Raw genomic sequence first — 18,326 nt, 5'->3', positions numbered from 1 at the left:
TGCACTGGCCTCAGTTTTATTGTCAGCATCCCCCATTCACGTACAGGGTCCTATGCCATTTAGTTCTTCGGGAGAAGGAGAACGGCAGGGGCCTCTGTGTGCCCTCCCTGAGACGGGCCTGCCTCGAGCTGGGAGCCCCGGGCAGCGCAGTGCGCATGGACACCCGTTGTGGGTGGCCCCAGGCTGTGTCTACCTAGGGAGAGGCTTTCATCCCTCCAGAGGGCCCGTCCCCTTCCAGGAGCAGGGCCGGGGTCAGCGTGGACCATGGCCAGGATAGGAGGGGCTGCTCTGAAGCGGACGTCCACTGTCGTGTCTGGATCGTGGCGAGACTCACAGGACGAAGCACACAAGGGTGAGAGGCACTCGTCGTGGGGCCGGCTCTTGTGGGTGGCACGCCTGGAGCATTTGTGCGTCTGAGCGTGTGTACACATGCCTATGGCCTGCAGTGTGTGCACACCTGCATGACGTGTGTCACATGGGGCTCTGCACACGGGCAGGGGAGGCCCAGCACCCTGACTGCAGGCCGCTGTCATCTCCAGGGCCCAAGGCTGGACCCCGAGCTAGACCTAAGGATGCAGACGGTTCACACAAAGGGCTCTGCCCTGGGGAACGCTGGCCGGCTCACGGGCAGTACCTGTGACAGGGCCTCCCGGGAGCCCCAGCCACAGCGGCTGCGGGCTAGCTCTGCAGCCGGAACTCATGGGTAGTGGTCTCCCAGCGGGTGGGGTCCGAGCCCAGCATGCTGCGCTCCGTGAAGGTCACGTGCCCATCTGCATCCACAAGGATGACCGTGCTGGTCCTGAAAGAGTGCAGGGCCCATGTTCAGCCCCGAAAGGTGCAGATCCAAGGTGGGAGGGGCCTCGATGGGCCCTGGCTTGGTCCGGTCTCAGGGCGCTCAGGCCCAGCGCCTCTGGGCCGGGGTGGGGGGGGGGGCACTGAGCTGGGGGCCCCACAGGTTTCTGCCCAGCGGGACCACCCCGCCACCACTCGGCGGGTGGGCCCTGGGCTGACGAGGCTGAACGCCCAGGGCTCCCAGCCAGGGAGGTGGCAGGAGGGGCTGGGGAGGTGGGCCCCCCGGGGCGGAGGCAGCACCTGTGCCTGCCCGTCCTACCTGGTGCCGTAGTCCGGGCAGCGCACGCACACAGCCGCGTACTTGCTGAGGATGGGTCGCACATACTCCCTGCCCTGGGCCTCGATGGCTGGGTCTGGCAGCTGCCTGAAGGACAGAGGCGGCGTTCTTGCTGCCAGCTCGCAGCCCTGCAGTGCCCGGGAGTCCACCAGACTGGGTGGGGGAACCACACAAGCTGCTCCCTGCACGTCCCAGGTCAGGGCCCAGAACCCCTACTCAACCTGCTACTAGGGGCTCCGCTGTGGGGGCCACGGGACAGCGACTGCCAGCCTGTCCCTGTGTCAGGGCCCCCAGGGCTGCCCGGGGCTCGACCACGCAGGCCCCACAGATGGAAGCGACCGGCTCGCAGAGCCTCCGTGTGTGTGCAGGGGGCACTCACGCCTCGTCATTGCTGAGCACAGCTAGGAGCTGGGCCACCAGCGCATCCCTGGGGAGCTCCCGGCCCCGCTCCACGGCCTCCAGGAAGAGCTGCTTCCCGAAGCACAGCTTCCTCCAGGGCGTCTCCAGCAGCGCGTTGCTCAGCCCATAGGTCCCTGCAGGAGGCCGGGGGTTCTGCCAGCGTGGGGGTGGGGGACTGTGACCCACACTCCACCCACCCACCCCTTCTCTGCACGCCTCTGTCTCTAGGAACTTGCCAGGGCTGGTTGTGGGGAGGGCTCGGGTGATCAGAATCAACACCAGGATAAGGTCTGTCCCTAAGTCGGGGGAGCCCGAGGTGGGGTACACCTGAGAAGGTTCAGGCTGGGACCCCCACAGCCTCAGGCCAGGAGGCTGCCCGCCAGGGTCAGCCGAGGTCAGGGAGCCCGACCCTAGGAAGCCCCAGGTGCCAACACGTAAACTGGACGTCATCACAATTTAAAATGACTCCTTGCTTCAGGAGACAGCAGCGGGAAAGCAGGAAGACAGGGTGGAAGAGAACATCAGAAAAGTCAAATGTCTGATAGGAAACTTGTATTCAGAACACATAAGATAATTCTTGCGATTCAGTAACAGAAAGATGACCCAGCTGAAAAATAGGGAGAGGACTTGAGTAGACATTTCTCCAAATAAGACACAAGAACGACCAACAAGCAGGTGGCAAGTTGCTCAATGTCATTAACTACCAGGGAAATGCACACCAAGGCCACAGTGCGACCACATCGCGCTGGGGACAGAGGCGACGAGAAGTCGGCCAGTGACAAGTCCTGGCGAGACGCGTAAAGTTGCTGCTCGCAATGCAAAACGGTGCAGCTGCTTTGGGAAGCAGCCTGGCAATTCATCAAACGTTCAGTTACTTTACAATCTGCCAACTCCACTCGAACTACCCACATAAGAGAGATGAAGGTACCCACGCTAAAATGTGGAACCAACATTCACAGCAGCCAATTAACAGGGACAACCAAGTGTCCTTCACTGGGCAAGGGATAAACGAGGCAGAAAACCCACAGGACGGAATACTATTCAGTCACAAAAAGGAACGGAACCCTCACACCACGGAAGGGCGAACCTTGAAAGTGTTCCCCAAAGGGAAAGGCCAGACACAAAAGGCTGGTACTGTCTGCGCCTGTCTACATAAGTCGTGCAGAATGGGCAAACCCACAGCGATAGAAAGCAGACGGTGGTGTCCAGGGCTGGGGGTAACTGCCAGCCCTGGGGTGGGGAGCGTCCCTTCTGGAGCTGGATTTTGGTGACGGCTGCACCACTTTGGAGACAGTGAAAACGACCAAAGCCATGCTCTAATGGGTGGGCTGGATGCTGCACGCATGGCTCGATGAAGCAGTTCCTTTTTTTCTTTTAAAGTAACATGGAGGGCTTCCCTGGTGGCTCAGTGGTAAAGAATCCACCTGCCAATGCAGGAGACAGGGGTTCGATCCCTGACCTGGGAAGACCCCACGTGTTGTGGAGCATCTCTGCCCCTGCGCCACAACTACGGGGCCTGCCCTAGAGCCCCTGCTTCGCAAGAAGGGAAGCCACCGTGGGGAGCAGCCCCGCTCGCCACAACTAGGGAAAGCCCAAGCAGCAAGGGAGACCCAGCACAGCCAGAAATGAATAAATAAAAAGATGCAACTTTTTAAAGAAACAGAAAGCGACAGGGATCGGGGCGGGGGGAGGCTCTGGGATGACACAGCAGTGGAGAGGTGACAAGAATTTTGTCCCAGCAGCGATTCGCAGATGAGCAGCCTCTCTGGGCGTGGCTGAGGGCAGCGGCGGGGTCCCGGCGCTGCCACAGGGGTCACAGAACTGGGAGCACCAGCGGCTCTGCACGGGCAGAAGCAGCCCGCCTGTGGGCCAGGTGAGGCCACAGCCACCACGGGCCACAGGGGCACGAACGGCTGCGAACAGCGGAGGAGAGACCCCGGCAGAGCCCCGGGCCCGGGAGGCGGCAAGGGGCCCCCAGGGGAGCAGCCCACCCTGCACCGCCCGCCGGGGCAGCCTCACCTGGCGCCAGGACAACAGGCTCCCGCTCCCCCCGGTTTCCGTAGTAGCAAATGACGTCTCCCTTCTCTGCGCTGCAGCCAAGGGCAGAGAGGGTCAGCCAGGGCCACGGGGGCCACACCCTTCCACACAGGCGCCCCTGTTATGAACTACCTGTGCCTGACCAGCCCGACACCTCTCTGTGCATCAACACGGGCCTGTCCACAACCTGACCACTGCGTCCCCAGGGCCCCCTCAGGGCCCAGCAGCCCAGCTCCTGAACCTCACAGCCAGGGCGGCCGCCCAGGGCTCCAGGGCCCCAGCCTCCCTAGGTGAACCGCTCCTACCGCCTTGGGGCAGGCCCCCACCCCTGCCCCTCGCTGCCCACTGCACCCCAGGCAGGGAATGCCCCTTGCCCCAGGTCCTCTACCCACAGGGCCCACGGCTGGTTTGGCTGGCATCACAGCCCCTTGGCAGCTCCAGACAGGCCGACAGACAGCTCCCTAGCCCTCAGAGGACCTGGGGTTGCCTCATTGCCCTCAGCCCAGCCCCAGGTGGTGGTGGGGCGTCCCCGCCTGAAGACCCACCTCAGGTCGGCCGCGATGAGGTTGAAGCCGTTGTACAGATGGCCCTCGGCCGAGACCTTCTTTAGGTAGGACAAGCTGTCCATGTCCGAGGTCAGGAACTGGGCCACGAGCTCACCTGTGGCAGGGGACACACGCCCATGGAAGGGCGGCAGGACTGAGCCTATTTCCCGGGGATGACAGCTCCCCGGCCTGCGCCCCCCTTGTCTCCCGGGGACGACAGCCCCCCGGCCTGCGCCTCCCTTGCTGACCGGTAGCCTAGGAGGTGGGTGTGGAGGCCTCTGACTCTGAGCATCCCCTGCTGAGCCCCCACGGGGAGGTCAGCACAAGGGGACGTCGGAGACAGCGTGTGTGCACAGGACGGGGGTGGCCACACAGTGGTCGGGAGCCAGGCTGTGGCCAGGCTGAGGTGGCTCCCGGTTTCACCAGCCAGGGGGCTGCAGGGCCCCTCTCCTCGCCCCGCCTCCCACCCCTGCAGGCGTCTGCGAGCCCCCAGCCCTGTACCTCGGCCCCGGGCATTGTGGTTCAGCCGCGGCTGCAAGTAGTTGGTGAGCGCGGCCAGCCTGCCCCGCGTGCTGATGCCCAGCCACGTGCCGCCCTCCTTGCCGTCCTCCATGTCCAGCCCTGCAACACACGGCAGCGTCGCCAGCAGCCCTGGGGCCGGCCGGGGCTCAGACTCCGCGGGACGAGGCAGCCTGCAGGCCCACAGATCTGTGGGGGGACCTTCATCCGGGACAACACCTGCTGTCCCCGGGAGCCCCAGCCCGCGCACACGTGCCGGCACCTGGGTGGGCGTCAGGCCAGGGCGCACACAGCACCAGCTCTGCCACGGAAACCGCGCCAGGCCCCAGCCAGGTGCAGGGACACTGGCTGTCGTCCCTGGGCAGGACCAGGCTTCACTAGGAGCCCTCCTGCTGCCACCCTCCACAACCACGGGCCCCCCCTGGGCTGGCAAGGTAGCCACAGCCACCAGCAGTGAGTTCCTGGCCGGCGGGGTCACTTTGCTTGAAGACTGGGGTGAAAACAACTACATCATTAACACGTTATTATTACAACAATAATAAATTGCTATAGTACGTGCTACATCGCTCAGTCACATCCTACTCTTTGCGACCCCATGGACTATAGCCTGCTAGGCTCTTCTGTCCATGGAACTTACCGGGCAAGAATACCGGAGTGAGTTGCCTTATCCTCCCCCAGGGGAATTACGATAGTAGAAGAACTAAAAGAGGGAAAGATCTGAACAAGTATTGAAATAAAACTGCCCTTATTTGTATGTGAAGAAGATCCAAAGAGAATCTACAAAAAAAAAAAAAAGCCTTCCATAACTAATGAGTAAATACTAGTAAGAACTGGAAAATGAAAATTTAATTAATCATTTACAACAGCAGCAAATGATTTTCAAAACACATAGAAAAACGTTACAGGAAAGACGTGTGTGCTGAGGACGCACGTCAGGCAGACCTGACTGAAGGAAGAGCCCTGCTAGGCGCTCAGACGCGCACATGGTCAAGAGGAGCTCTGCCAGAGCGCGGGCAGAAGGGAGCCGTCCGACACCGCTGGGGAGTGCACTCTGGTGCAGCCGCTATGAAGTCCAGGACAGAGGCCCCCAGAACACTAACACAGAACTTCCATAAGATCCGACAAGCCCACTCCTGGGGTGCATATCTGGACAAAATAACACGGAGAGATCCATGCAGCCCGATGCTCACTGCAGCGCTATTTACAGCAGCCACAGTGCAAAAGAAAGTCAACGCCCATCATCAGATGCATGAAGATGCAGCGTATTTATACCACAGAACACTATTCAGCCTAAGAAGCACAAAATAATGCTATTTGCAGCAACATGGGTGAACCAGAGATTGTCATATTGAGTGAACTAAGTCACACAAAGAAAGACCAATACCACATGGTACGGCTCATACGTGGAATCTAAAATATGACCCAGTGGCTAAGACTGTGCTCCCAATGTAGAGGGACCAGGTTCGATCCCTGGTCAGGGAACTAGACGCTGCGTGTGGCAGCTAAAGATTCCCGACCCACAACTGAGACCCGGCACAGCCAAGTAAACACTCAGAGCCAGAATGTGACACCGACGAACCTACCCGTGCGACAACAGACGCACAGACACAGAGCACAGACACAGAGCACAGACCTGTGGCTGCCAGGGCGGGAGGGGAGTTTGGGGTGAGCAGAGGCAAACTCGTGTACACAGGGGAATAAACGGGATCCTACCGCACAGCACAGAACACCAGACTCAACGTCATGTGATAAACCACATATAAAACATATGAAAAAGAATGCACATGTACACATGGAAAACTGAGCCACCGTGTCGAACAGGAGAAGCCAGCGCAGCGCTGTAAATCGACCATAAAAGCAAGGGTGAGGGTTCTCTGCAAATGACCAAGAGTGACCACAAGCAAATGAAGACCCGGCAGGCTGGCATTTTATAGAAGTCACAGACCTAAGCATAACCAAAACCAGAAGGGTTCCAGAACCACACAGAGGAAGGTACCTTTACAATCTCACGAAAGGCAAAGCCTTTGGGTAAGATGCAAGAAAACCTATGACAAACCTAGACAGCATATTAAAAAGCAGAGACGTCACTTTGCCAACACAAGTCTGTATTGTCAACGCTATGGTCTTCCCAGTAGTCATGCATGGATGTGAGAGTTGGACCATAAAGAAGGCTGAGCGCCGAAGAATTGATGTGTTTGAACTGTGGTGTTGGAGAAGACTCTTGAGAGCCCGTTGGACTGCAAGGAGATCCCACCAGTCCATCCTAAAGGAAATCAGTCCTGAACATTCACTGGAAGAACTGATGTTGAAACTGAAACTCAAATACTTTGGCCACCTGACGCAAGGAACTGACTCGTTTAAAAAGACCCTGATGCTGGGAAAGATTGAAGGCAGGAGAAGGGGACGACAGAGAATGACATAGTTGGATGGCATCACCTATTCAATGGACATGAGTTTGAGCAAGCTCTGGGAGTTGGTGATGGACAGGGTGGCAATAGCATGCAGCAGTCCATGGGGTCACAGAGAGTTGGTGACGACTCTGCGACTGAACAACACCAAACCTAGGATGCTCCTTGGCCATGCTCACGGGCTCCCCTCAGTCCTCCTCCAGCGGCTCCCAGGCCTCTGGGAAGCCAGGCCAGCCCGGGCAAAGACCCCACACACAGGACCGCCATGCCCAGAGCTCAGGGCGCAGGGGCCAGCCCGCCCACTGCGCCCCCAGCGCTCTCCCCACCTCCCGCAGGACCTGCTCCTTCTTCCCGTGCCCAGCCTCCTCTGCCCGACTCGGCACACGGAAGCCTTCACGGATGTCTGAGGGCCCTGGCCCGCCCACAGTGCCGGGCGCTGCTCCCAAGAGGCCCGTCTGCTCCACAGGCCCCCCGTCGGCCCCCGAACTCCGGCGGCCCTCCCTGGGGCCAGGGGTGCGCGAGGGCACCATAACCACGTGCGGCTGACAGGACAGACTCGTGCAAGACCAGCCCCAGCGGAGGGTGGATGCAGGTACAGCCCCCACCTTCCGGCCGCTTCCCCGGGGCACCTGGGTGCGTGGAGGGCGGAGACACTCACCGCTGAGGACCTCGTTGTTGCTCCCCCAGAAGTCTGCGGCCCTGGCCGGCCGGTGGTAGAACTCGTCCCTGTTGGCGGCCAGGATGAGCCTGAGGAGAGAGCACGAAGAAGGGTCTCGAGGGAACTGGAGCGTCTCGCATGGGCAGGCGGTCTCGACGGAACAGCCGCGGTTTTCCTCTCATTACCAAGACGACGGCGCCTCAGTAGTCAGGCCGCAAACCCCCGGGAAGGAGAAAGCGGACTCGGCCCAGCCCCGCTCCCCGGTCACCAGGTGCCTGCTCCGGGCCGTGGGCCCCTTCCCTGAGGACACGCTGTGAAACCCCCGGCAGCGCTGAGGGTGTCCCCAGGCTGCTCCCTCCTGCACTTTGGGGCGTCTCTGGAAGGGACAGCTGAGGACTTCTCTGTGTTTTCTTCCTGTTTAGTATTATGAATCAAACAAGTATTTTTTTGGCAACTAGAAAACATGTTGATGTTTTCAGATCACTGGTTTTGAAGTACGAAAAAGAAGTTTCTGGTCAGTTTTGCCATTTAAAATAACTGCGTGAAAAGAGCCCCTGGAGAAGGGCATGGCAACCCGCTCCAGTACTCTTGTCTGGGAAACCCTATGGACAGAGGAGCCTAAGGGGTACACGCCACGCAGTTGCAAGAGAGTCCCACGTGATTTAATGACTAAAAACAACAAGCTGTTCCTCTGCCTCCAGTTTCTCGGGTTTCGATCTAGGAAGTCCATGGCCACGAGGGTCAGCAAACACAACCTCCCCAGTAGGTCTAAACGAACATTCAAAACTACCCCAAGCTCTAGAGGGACTTCCCTGGCAGTCCAGTGGTTAAGACTCTGTGCCTCTGCTGTGGGGGGTGTGGTGGGATCCCTAATCAGGGAACTAAAATCCTGAGTGAGGCTTGGCAGGGCCCAAATACCCCAAAAACAGCAACAGAAGCAACTATAAACACAGGTGGTGATCAGTGGGCAGGGCCGACGTGAAGGCTCCGAGACCCAGTGTCTGTTTCTGATGAGGGACCCTCCGAGCAGCATGGCATGGGCTGGCACTGGGCCGGGGTCCAGCCCGTATTCGGTCGTCAGATCCTCAAAACTCTCCAAGAGTACCATTCGCATGGACGCCTGACTCCATGAACACTGGCTTGTGGGGAACACTGGCGTGTGCAGCCCAACACCCACCCACCGTCTCAGCCAGGTGCTCAGCTTGGGGCCCCGGGGGCGACGCAGGTGCTGGCCCGTGGGGTCTCCGCTGCTGCAGGGGTCAGTCCCCTGAAGCCGCAGGACCGGGCTGCCTGGTCTCACCTGTTGTGGGCCAGGATCACTCTCCTCCTGGAGGCCACCCGCAAGCTCTGGCCATGGGCCCCTCCAAGAGCAGCAGGGGTCAGATGCCCCCCCAGGACACACCCACCCCCGTGTGAACTCAGGGTCACCTCATTCAAGACTTCCATCATTTGGCAAAACATGGAGGTTCCAAGTGCTGGACAACAACAGGCAGGGGGGTACAGAGGCTGCGACCTCCCAGGAGGGTCATACCCAGGCAGGGCACAGGGGGTGGGGCGGGCGTGTTGAGCCAAGGCCAGCCCCAGGAGGGTCTGACACCAGTGCATGAGGCCGAGTGCGCAGCCTGGGAGGCAGGCCAAACCCGAGGGCACCTGAGGGGTCATCCCAGGGGTGATGGCCATGGAAGGTGACGTGAGGAGGGGTGGGTACCCCAAAACAGGGCTGTGGGGCGGCAACCAGGGGTGCAGTGCAGGGCGCAGACGAGGGATCCAGGCGGCTTCGGCCTGGAGCTGCTCAGCTGAGCCACTCACATACCCCAGGACCCCACATGTACCTCAGCCCCCCACCAGCCACGCTGTCTCCCTCCCCCGACACCGCCACGGGCGCTCCGCCGAACAGCCCACAGGACACGCACTTTCGCACTGTGGGCCCAGTCCTAGGAGAGCTTGGCAGCGCGGCACCGGCGCCCACCACCACCCTTCCCAGGGCTCCACAGAGGCTGTGGGCCCAGTTTTGTCAGCAGAGAGCACCGGAGGGACGCTGCTGGGGAGAGGTTTTCACTCCCTGGCTCAGGGCATGGCCCAGACGGTGGCCAGTGCAATCGAGCAGACTTCCAGCAAGTGCCCAGAAAGCTCTGGCCACCCAGTGTGCCAGCCCGAGCTGGGGCTCAGCCCAGGGTGGAGGACGGGCTCTGCCCCCAGGCACCCCGGCCCCTCTAAACACAGCCCTGGGGCTCTGTCCACTGGCTGGACCCCGACTCCCAGCTCACTCTGCTGGGGGCTGTCGAGGGCCAGCCCCCAGCCCCCAGCCCCCAGCCAGGCCCTGCGGCCCACTCCCCCGCAGGAAGGAGACGCTGGGCACCGTTCACTCCCTGGCCTGGAGTGAGTGACCTCAGCCACATGTCAGGCATCTGAGAAGCAGCTGAAATGACCCAGGTCCTGGGACAATGGCAACTTCACAGCAACCGCACCGGTGACTCATCTGTGGTTGGGGGTCACAACCCAGCCTCCCTCTCTGTGTGGATCACTGTCAGGGGGGTCCCCACCACGGAGCTGGAGGACGGAGGGGTGCTCCCCAGAGCCGGCATCCCCTCCCTGGCCTCAGCCTCCTGCCTGCTCCGGTGGGTCCCCCAGCTCCCCTGACCCCCGCCCAGGCGGCCCTCAACACGCAGGCTGCTTGCTGGCCCAGGGCCCCAGCCCCCAGGCCAGTCTCCCGCGCGGCCACTCTGCCCTGCTGCCACCGGGGCCCCAGCTGGGGGCAGGGGCTGTGCGCACGCCCACTCCGCCCTCCGTCTTGCCCACGCGGCCATCTCCCGAGGCTGCGTCTGAGCACCTCTGCACATCGACGCGGGGTCCCCGCCCTGGGAGGAACCCCCTGTGGGGCCCACCTGAGCAGCTGCTGTCGGGGGACCCAGGCACTAGCCTGTGCCCCCACCCCGCACACGGTGCCCACACGGGCTCCTGAGACCGAGTGGGACAGCAGGTGCAGCCAGGGGGGTTACCTGTACGCATTTTTGGAAACAGGGCGAGGATCGAACTTAAAGAAGATGATGCACATGAGTCCCGAGGGGGGCTTGGCTCCACAGGTCACGGGCTCTGCAGGAGAAGGAAACGTGTTGAGTGGATGGCAGATGACAGGCCCACCTCCTGATCCGGCAGCGCCCCCTTGCCCAAACTGAGCCGGCCTCAGTGCCCAGACCCTCACTGGACGAGGGGCCTGCATGGTGCACGCTGCGGTGCTTGCCCGTCTCCGTAAACGTGCTCTGGCGCAGCGGCCAGACACATCCCCGAGGCCGGTGACCTCGCTGGCCCTGGTGGCCGGCGATCACTCCCTGGTCTGGGGCCTGAAACAAAGGATCTCCCATCTCAGGAGTCACAGGAGGACGTTCCCAGCACACCGACCCGCCTTCAAAGCAGGCAAGCGATGAGGGAGCCCTGGCCGCCCCGCATGGAGTCGCCAAGGAAGGCTGGAGCCCACGGCCAGCACCACGGCCGCGACCGCAATGCAGAGCCACGCGGCAGCCGCCCAGCTCGTGGCCTTCCGTGCCCCCTCCCCTCACTCTGCTCACGGGTCTGGGGTGGCCGCCAGGCGCTGGGTGCACCCGGAACTCTCCCCGGCGGTGCCCACGGGCCCGGTGGGACCTCCAGGACTCAGCCCCGTGCTTGTCCAGGCACAGGTGTGCTGATGGCCCAGCCCACCAACCTCTGCCCTCAGTAAGGCGCCGTGGCCGTGCAGGGGAGGTGCAGCTGTGGTGACCAGTGCCGTGTGCAGGAGCCCAGGGCACCGCACCACACGAAGCGCCCACACAGAGGGGCCTGGGGGTAGTGTGGACGGGCCAGGTCCCTGCCCATCAGGGGCACTGGTGTCCATCGTCCCGGGAGTGCCCGGCAATCCCCATTCTGTGGGCAGACCATTGGGACCAACCTCCTTGGTAAAAGTGACTCAAAACGCTTGAAAAAACATGGAAAATCCTCAAAGCCAAGAGCTGACAAGGTCATGCAGGATTTAGCTGACACCTGAGAGAACAGAAAAACCCAGAGAAGAGAGCAGCAAACGGTGCCCATTCCTGCCCCAGGGGCCACCCATGGTGCAACCTGGGCTCTGGCGGCCTTGGGGGGTTGAGGGAACAGGGACCCAGTGTGTCTGCATGGCCACACGGGGGCTAGGCAGGTTAGGTGCACAGAAATGGGGGGGGGGGCGGTCTCTAAGAAGCTCCATGTGCAGAGCCAGGGCCACCCAGGGCGCCCAGGGACTTGGTCTGAGGGGTGTCTGCACTGGCGGTGCCCCTGGGCACTGGGCACACTGAAGTTTCCGTCTTCATCCCAGACTTCCGAGAGTCTCTGGAATGATTTCCTGGACAGAGAGCAGCACAGTGGAAAGACCCGCATAACAAGATGGAGCACCACGAGCAAGAAGTGGCAGGGCTCCCGCGCGCCCCACGACCCGCCCATCTGAGTGCAGGAAAGGGGCTCGGGAACACGTGTGCGGAGAAGACGCCGGGGGCCTCCCAGCACCGGAAAGATCCTCTGGAAGCAGCAGCCTCAGGGACCTCCCTGCACACCCAACACAGGCACGCGGGTTTGATCCCTGGTCGGCGAGCCCCTCGGCACGGGCAGGTCAGACACGGAAGATGGGACAGTCAGCAGGATCACCCAGGAGGCAGGGCAGGGTGACGGGCAGCCACGGATGCCTCAGAACCCTGGCATCCCACCTGCCCCGTGACCAGCGTGCACATCCAAGACACAGACCCCTGCCCACCCGGGGGCTGCTCACCCCCAGACACACGGATGCCCTGAGCGGGTGGGCCAGGGCCATCTGCGGCGGCCAGGCTGGCACAGACTGCGGGAGGAGCCCCGCCAGAACGGAGGGAACACACCAGGAACATGCCACGCCGAATGTGCCTCCCCTGGCCTGCCCTCGCCCGCCACGCCCAGCCCAGGCTGCGTGCCGGGCTCGGGGGCCCACCAGCCACTGCTGAGCACAGGCCGGACCCAGAGCCCCTCTGCTACAGGGCCCCCGCGTCCGAGCCACCTGGGGCGGGGGTAGACGAGCCCCCAGGATGCAGCGGTGAGCAGGGCTCCCGGTCCCAGGAAGGCCGCAGCGGGTCTCCAGGCAGGTGTGGGCGCGGGCCCAGGGCTGTGGCCTTGGTGCAGACGCAGTCATCAGGAAGGAGGGGCCGGAGGAAAGCCAGCCCCTGGGGAGGGGACCATCAGGAACTGCCTTTCTCTCCAGTCCCTCACCCCCCACTCAGGAGGCCTGCTGCCCTGGCCCCTCTCCCCGCCCCCACGCCCTCCTCACACCCGCTCTGGGTCTGAGTCCTCCCTGACGGCCCCGTTGCCGTCCAGGGCTCCCAGAGCAAGCCCTGGACACTGCACTGGCATCCCGCCACAGCCGCGCGGCGGGGCACCCAGGCGCTCCCCTCCGCTTGCTTCCAGAGACTTCTGAGGTCAGGGGCGGGCGGCAAGCTGAGGGCTCAAGGTCGCAGTGCTCCAGGTGAGCCGGGACTCCTCCTCTCCGAGTGACACCAAGGCTGGAGTCAGGACAAGGTCATCCTGAAGGGCACTGGACTGAGGGCACTGGGGGACGCCGTTCCTGGCCCTCTCGGGGGGTCCCCACCCCGCCTAGCCCAGCTCCACCTGCAGCCCAGGGTGCCCACAGGCCCAGGGCAGCCTGAGAAGTTGGAACTCTGCAGTCCTGGCACAGCCCCGAGGGCCGGGCGGGCAGGAAGGTCCCAGGCCGGAGTGGACACATGGAGATGGGCGAAGCTGGGGGTACCGGGCGCTGGAGGAAGCCATCCAGCCCGGTGGGCAGGGGGGCCACGGTGCTGACAGCCCCCTTCCAGGGGTGCCAGCCACAGTTGGACACCAGCCGCCCACCCTCTGCAGGCGAGGGGGCTCAGCCCACGGCAAGCAGGGTGGCCAGGGGGACCCAGGCCGGGGGGTAGGGTCCCCACTGATGGGGCGGCTGCCACGGAACTCAGCTCTCTGGGCTCGGGACACGCGAACCTGGAAGCAGCGTGGGCCCCAAGGCCACAGGCGGTGCAAGGACAGCAGCAGTGTGTTCCCAGGCAGGCTCCTCCCACACCAAGTGCTCAGCAGTGTCGTTGCTGAGCCCACGTGCGTCCCGCTGGGGGTGCAGCTAGGCCCCAGAGCGTTCCCCAGGGAAGGAAGCCCCCAGATGGCGGCCTGGGCTGAAGAGGGGAGGCCGCCCAGGACCACAGCTTGGAGACTGAGAGATGGCTGAACACCCGGTGGGTAGGGGGCGGCATCCCCGGTCACCTAGGAGTTTCCCGTTGGCTGTGTGCTGCCAGACCTTTCTTGGCAAAGTACGGGTGCACGCCGGGGTCATCACTCACACAGGACCCCGCCACCCCATCTTCCTGCCCACTGGCCGTCAGTCTGCATCCCCTGTGGTAAGAGGTGCTCCGTGCGTCTGCTGGCCGCTGTCCCGCAGCGCAGTGGCTGGGGGGTGGCCCTGCCCGCTGCCCGAGCTGCCCCCGTGCAAACCTGCCTGTCCTCCCAGAGCGTGTCTCTCCATCCAAGCTGCACGGGACGTGCCCCCTCGTCCCTGAGCAACACCCCTTTCTCCTGAGCTCCAGGCATGGCTGCCTTTGGGCTCCATTCTCGGACATGTCTGCCCGGGTGGGAGGTGTGAGCCAGGGACCCCCGTGCTCCCCAGTGGACAGTGTCCCATCTGCACCACCGGGCCTCCCTGGACGCCCACCATGCGACCCTTTGGGCCCCGAGCTTCAGCACACGCTGAGCTGTCTCGGGCAGGGGTCTCCTGCTCAGCCTTTCACAGAAGCCGCTGACGCTGACAGATCGGGCACGCCAGGCGCCCACGTTCGTGAAGTCACATGGGTGAGGAAGTCCACTGGCGGAGCTGGGGGCCAGCCTGCCTGTCCGGGACCCACAGGGGTTCCCAGTCTCATGCTGGTGGCGGGTCCACACCCTGATCTGGGTGGCGGCCACGGGGCTCACTCCACGCCATCCCACATGCTGGCCACTTGGAACGGGTGCCCTTCCTGGGGGAGCCGGAGCACCCTCCAGGAAAGCTGCCCACAAGAAGACCACGACAGACCCCGCTGTCTTCCCCATAGGCTCTGAGCTGTTCCAGGGGCAGGCAGGAAGAGGGGTTCTCAGCAGACCGGGGAGGCCAGATCCAGCCCCGGCTCGGAGTGGCCAGCAGCCAAGAGTTTGCACAAGGACCCACGTGCTCAGGTGGCTGCTGGCTGGGGTGGGGGCCTGCACCCTCAGCTGAAAAGGCAAAGAGGCACCAGGTCAAGGGGGAACACCGGACAAGGGGAAACACTCGGATACAAGGGGGCACACCCGGACAAGGGGAAACACCTGGACAAGCGGGGCACACCTGGACACAAGGGGGCACGCCCAGATGCAAGGGCGCATGCCTGGACACAAGAGGGTACACCCGGACAAGGGGAAACACCCGGACAAGGGGAAACACCCAGACACAAGAGGGCACACCCGGACACAAGGGGGAAACACCCAGACACAAGAGGGCACACCCGGACACAAGGGGGCACGCCCGGACAAGGGGAAACACCCAGACACAAGAGGGCACACCCGGACACAAGGGGAAACACCCGGACACAAGAGGGCACACCCGGACAAGGGGAAACACCCGGACACAAGAGGGCACACCCGGACAAGGGGAAACACCCAGACACAAGGGGGCACACCCGGACAAGGGGAAACACCTGGACAAGCGGGGCACACCCGGACACAAAGGGGCACGCCCAGACACAAGGGTGCATGCCCGGACAAGGGGAAACACCCGGACACAAGGGGGCACGCCCGGATGCAAGGGGAAACACTCGGATACAAGGGGAAACACCCAGACACAAGGGGGCACACCCGGACAAGGGGAAACACCTGGACAAGCGGGGCACACCCGGACACAAGGGGGCACGCCCAGACACAAGGGTGCACGCCTGGACAAGGGGAAACACCCGGACACAAGGGGGCACACCCAGACAAGGGGAAACACTCGGATACAAGGGGGCACGCCCGGGGACAAAGGGGCACACCCAGGGACAAGGGGGTGGACCTGGGGACAAGGGGACACACCCGGACAAGGGGGCACGCCTGGACACAAGGGGAAACACCTGGACACAAGGGGGTGCACTGGCCAGAGGAGCCAGGAGTGGGGGACTCAGGTATGCAAGCGGCAGGGGCTGGGGGGGTGTGCGCAGGGGAGGGATCCAGGGCCTGGCAGTCAGCCTCCTCCAGCTGCTCCCCAGGGCTCTGGGCAGGGGTGACCGAGCCCTGGGGTCGGCACTCCTTCTGTTCGGCACTGCACACTCTTGGTGGAAGGCGATCAAAGACCAGCCAGCCAGCCCATCTGGCCTGGAGCCCAGGCTCCGGGCATCCCGCCCTCAGGCGGGGCGGAGCTCGGAGCTCCAGGCAGGAGCTGCTCACAAGTGACATGTGACGCGTGACTCCGTGGCGGCTGCCAGCACACGACATAAACACACGGGGACACACGCCCTGCCAGCCTAAACTAATCATTCAGAGCAGTCAGCTGCCCACCCCGCCACCGCCCACCGCGCCCCCTCCCCGCCCAGGACTCCACAACCCAGCTCTGCAGCTCTGGCTGATAAGTAGCATTTCATGAGGATGCATTTTCTACGGCGACAATGTTTCCTGAGATCTTAGAACTGGCACTCATGCAGCCTCACAGCGAGTGTCATTGTCCCTTCAGGGTTCAAAAGAGCAACACCAACAAGGGACACAGGGAGTCACGGTGCACGCTGCTCACTCTGCACTTTGGTCCCCATCCCCCCCAGGAACAGGCTTCCCCACAAGCCAGGGGCTAGCCCTGCGGCTCGAGGGGTCAACAGGGGAGGAAGGGGGCACTCCCACCAGCCCCTGAAAGGAGTGTGGAACCAAGTACTTCTACTGCGCATGGTCTTGAGGACCCGGCAGACACACCAGGGGGTGGGGCCTGGGCCTCTTCACTGTGAAGCGTGTATCCATCACTCTGCAACCCAGAAAGAAAGTCAAGGAGGGAACACAGCTGCACCAATACCCGGAAAAGGGAAGTCAGTGGCCCGGGGGCGACCTTGTTATCTCAGAGCCATCACCAAACCCCAAGGTCCAGACCAACCAATTGTCCTCACACACTGGCTGACACAGCCTTACTCACACACCCAGGGTGTCAGTGACGAGTGTGGCCCCACTTGCAGTGGCCTCCCTGCCTGGGGCCACAGACAGACCCTCAGAAGCAGCACGCAGGGCACCAAGCTGCCAGCAGGGGCCTTCTAGAGCCGCAGCCAGCACAGGATTAAGTCCCCAGGACGCCACACGTGACTGTACCGCGGTGAAGCACAACCTAAGTGACAGCCCAGAAATGAACACACAGAGGACGAGCGAGGCCGTCCTAACAGCTCAGGGACGGGGCAGTGCGGCAGAGCAGACGGCCGGAGGCCTGGTCCGAGCGGCCCGCGTCCTGCCGACACACCGGTGACGCGAAGCCACAGTACTGGGGCACGCGTGCCTCTGCAGCCAGCGGTCAGGGGTCCCAACAGGTGGGGGTGCCAGGACAGCACGCTCCGCCCACCGGGAGCCCTGGGCCCCAGGGAGGAGGAGCGGAGGCTCTGTTCTGTCCACCTGCCAACACGCCCACCCTCTCATCCCACCCCACCCAACAGGTCACCCAAGGCAGGAAGGCTTCTGGGAGAGGGGCTCGGGAGGACAGGCCAGCCTGGCTCTGAGTGACCTTGGGGACAACACTGGCCCTCAGCCTGAGTTTTCTTCATTGTGAATGCTGTCATCTGACACTTGCCCTGAAAGGCTGCCCAGAGGACAAGGAGCAAGCAGCAGAAAGCCGTTCCCACGAGCTCCCGGCTGCAGGCACCCCTCACAGCTCCATCCCTTGTCCACCGAGACCAAAAAAGCAACACACGGGTGGGCAGGCCCGCAGCAGGAGAGCAGGGCAGGCCTGGCTGACCATGAGACTGCCCCAGCAGAGGCCGGCTGGGCCTCAGGAGCTGTCCAAGGGCAGAAGGCCCATGCCAGATCTGTAGCCCAGAGGCGCCCGGGGCTGCTGGAGCAGGAGTGTCTTCAAAACCAGTGGCTACAGGGCCTTACCCAGGGTGCAGCCCTGTCCAGCCCCTTGCCCTGAACTCCCATGAGGAGGGCCTGACGACCGAGCCAGCCCAGGAAAGCCTGTCCAGGAGCGCTTATGACATGGCCCCGGCTGCCTCCCCGGACAGGCATCAGCTATCCCCTGCAGCAGGGCGCAGGGAGGGAGCAGCGTGACTCAGGGCTCCCCGGCCCACCGCCGCGTAGCCCACCCACCCTGGAAGGGACACCGGCCGGGCCTGCGAGGCCCGCGCCCCGTCCAGGCGGGGACACTGGAAACGTGGTTTCAGGAACGCGAGGGACTCTCCGGCTGGGGTCGGCTCGGTCTCCGACCGGACCAGGCACTGGACGGGCAATCACCGCTTCGAGAAGGGGAAATTGGGGCGGGCGCGGTGGCCACTGCTGAGTCCGAGCCCCGCGCCCCGCGGGGAGTGCCGCCCGCCTCCCGCATCCCGGCTGACACTCACCGCCTCCGCCGCGGCCGCCGACTTCCGGGTGCCGCGCCCGCGCGCCGCAGCCGCCACGGCCCG

The 18,326-nt window shown here is 63.2% G+C and overlaps 1 protein-coding gene across 2 annotated transcripts; it reads right to left on the bottom strand.

The window, feature by feature from the left end:
* On the bottom strand, nucleotides 1–18,326 carry TANGO2 (transport and golgi organization 2 homolog). 2 transcript variants are annotated; one of them, XM_061385745.1, is made up of 9 exons: nucleotides 18,264–18,326; nucleotides 10,695–10,788; nucleotides 7,696–7,784; nucleotides 4,612–4,731; nucleotides 4,111–4,225; nucleotides 3,548–3,618; nucleotides 1,509–1,662; nucleotides 1,112–1,216; nucleotides 1–799 (listed from the first exon to the last, which is right to left on the bottom strand). In XM_061385745.1, the coding sequence occupies exons 2-9, from the start codon at nucleotides 10,748–10,750 to the stop codon at nucleotides 679–681; spliced, it is 831 nt and encodes a 276-aa protein (XP_061241729.1). In that variant the 5' UTR covers nucleotides 10,751–10,788; nucleotides 18,264–18,326; the 3' UTR covers nucleotides 1–678. The 2 variants fall into 2 exon arrangements, with proteins under 2 accessions (XP_061241729.1, XP_061241730.1); XM_061385746.1 differs by lacking the exon at nucleotides 18,264–18,326 and adding an exon at nucleotides 18,013–18,097.

This window comes from Bos javanicus, chromosome 17 (genome assembly GCF_032452875.1).
Source record: "Bos javanicus breed banteng chromosome 17, ARS-OSU_banteng_1.0, whole genome shotgun sequence".
Taxonomy (NCBI): domain Eukaryota; kingdom Metazoa; phylum Chordata; class Mammalia; order Artiodactyla; family Bovidae; genus Bos; species Bos javanicus.
Note: the sequence above shows the minus strand (reverse complement) of the source record. Positions and strands in the feature narration are given on the sequence as shown.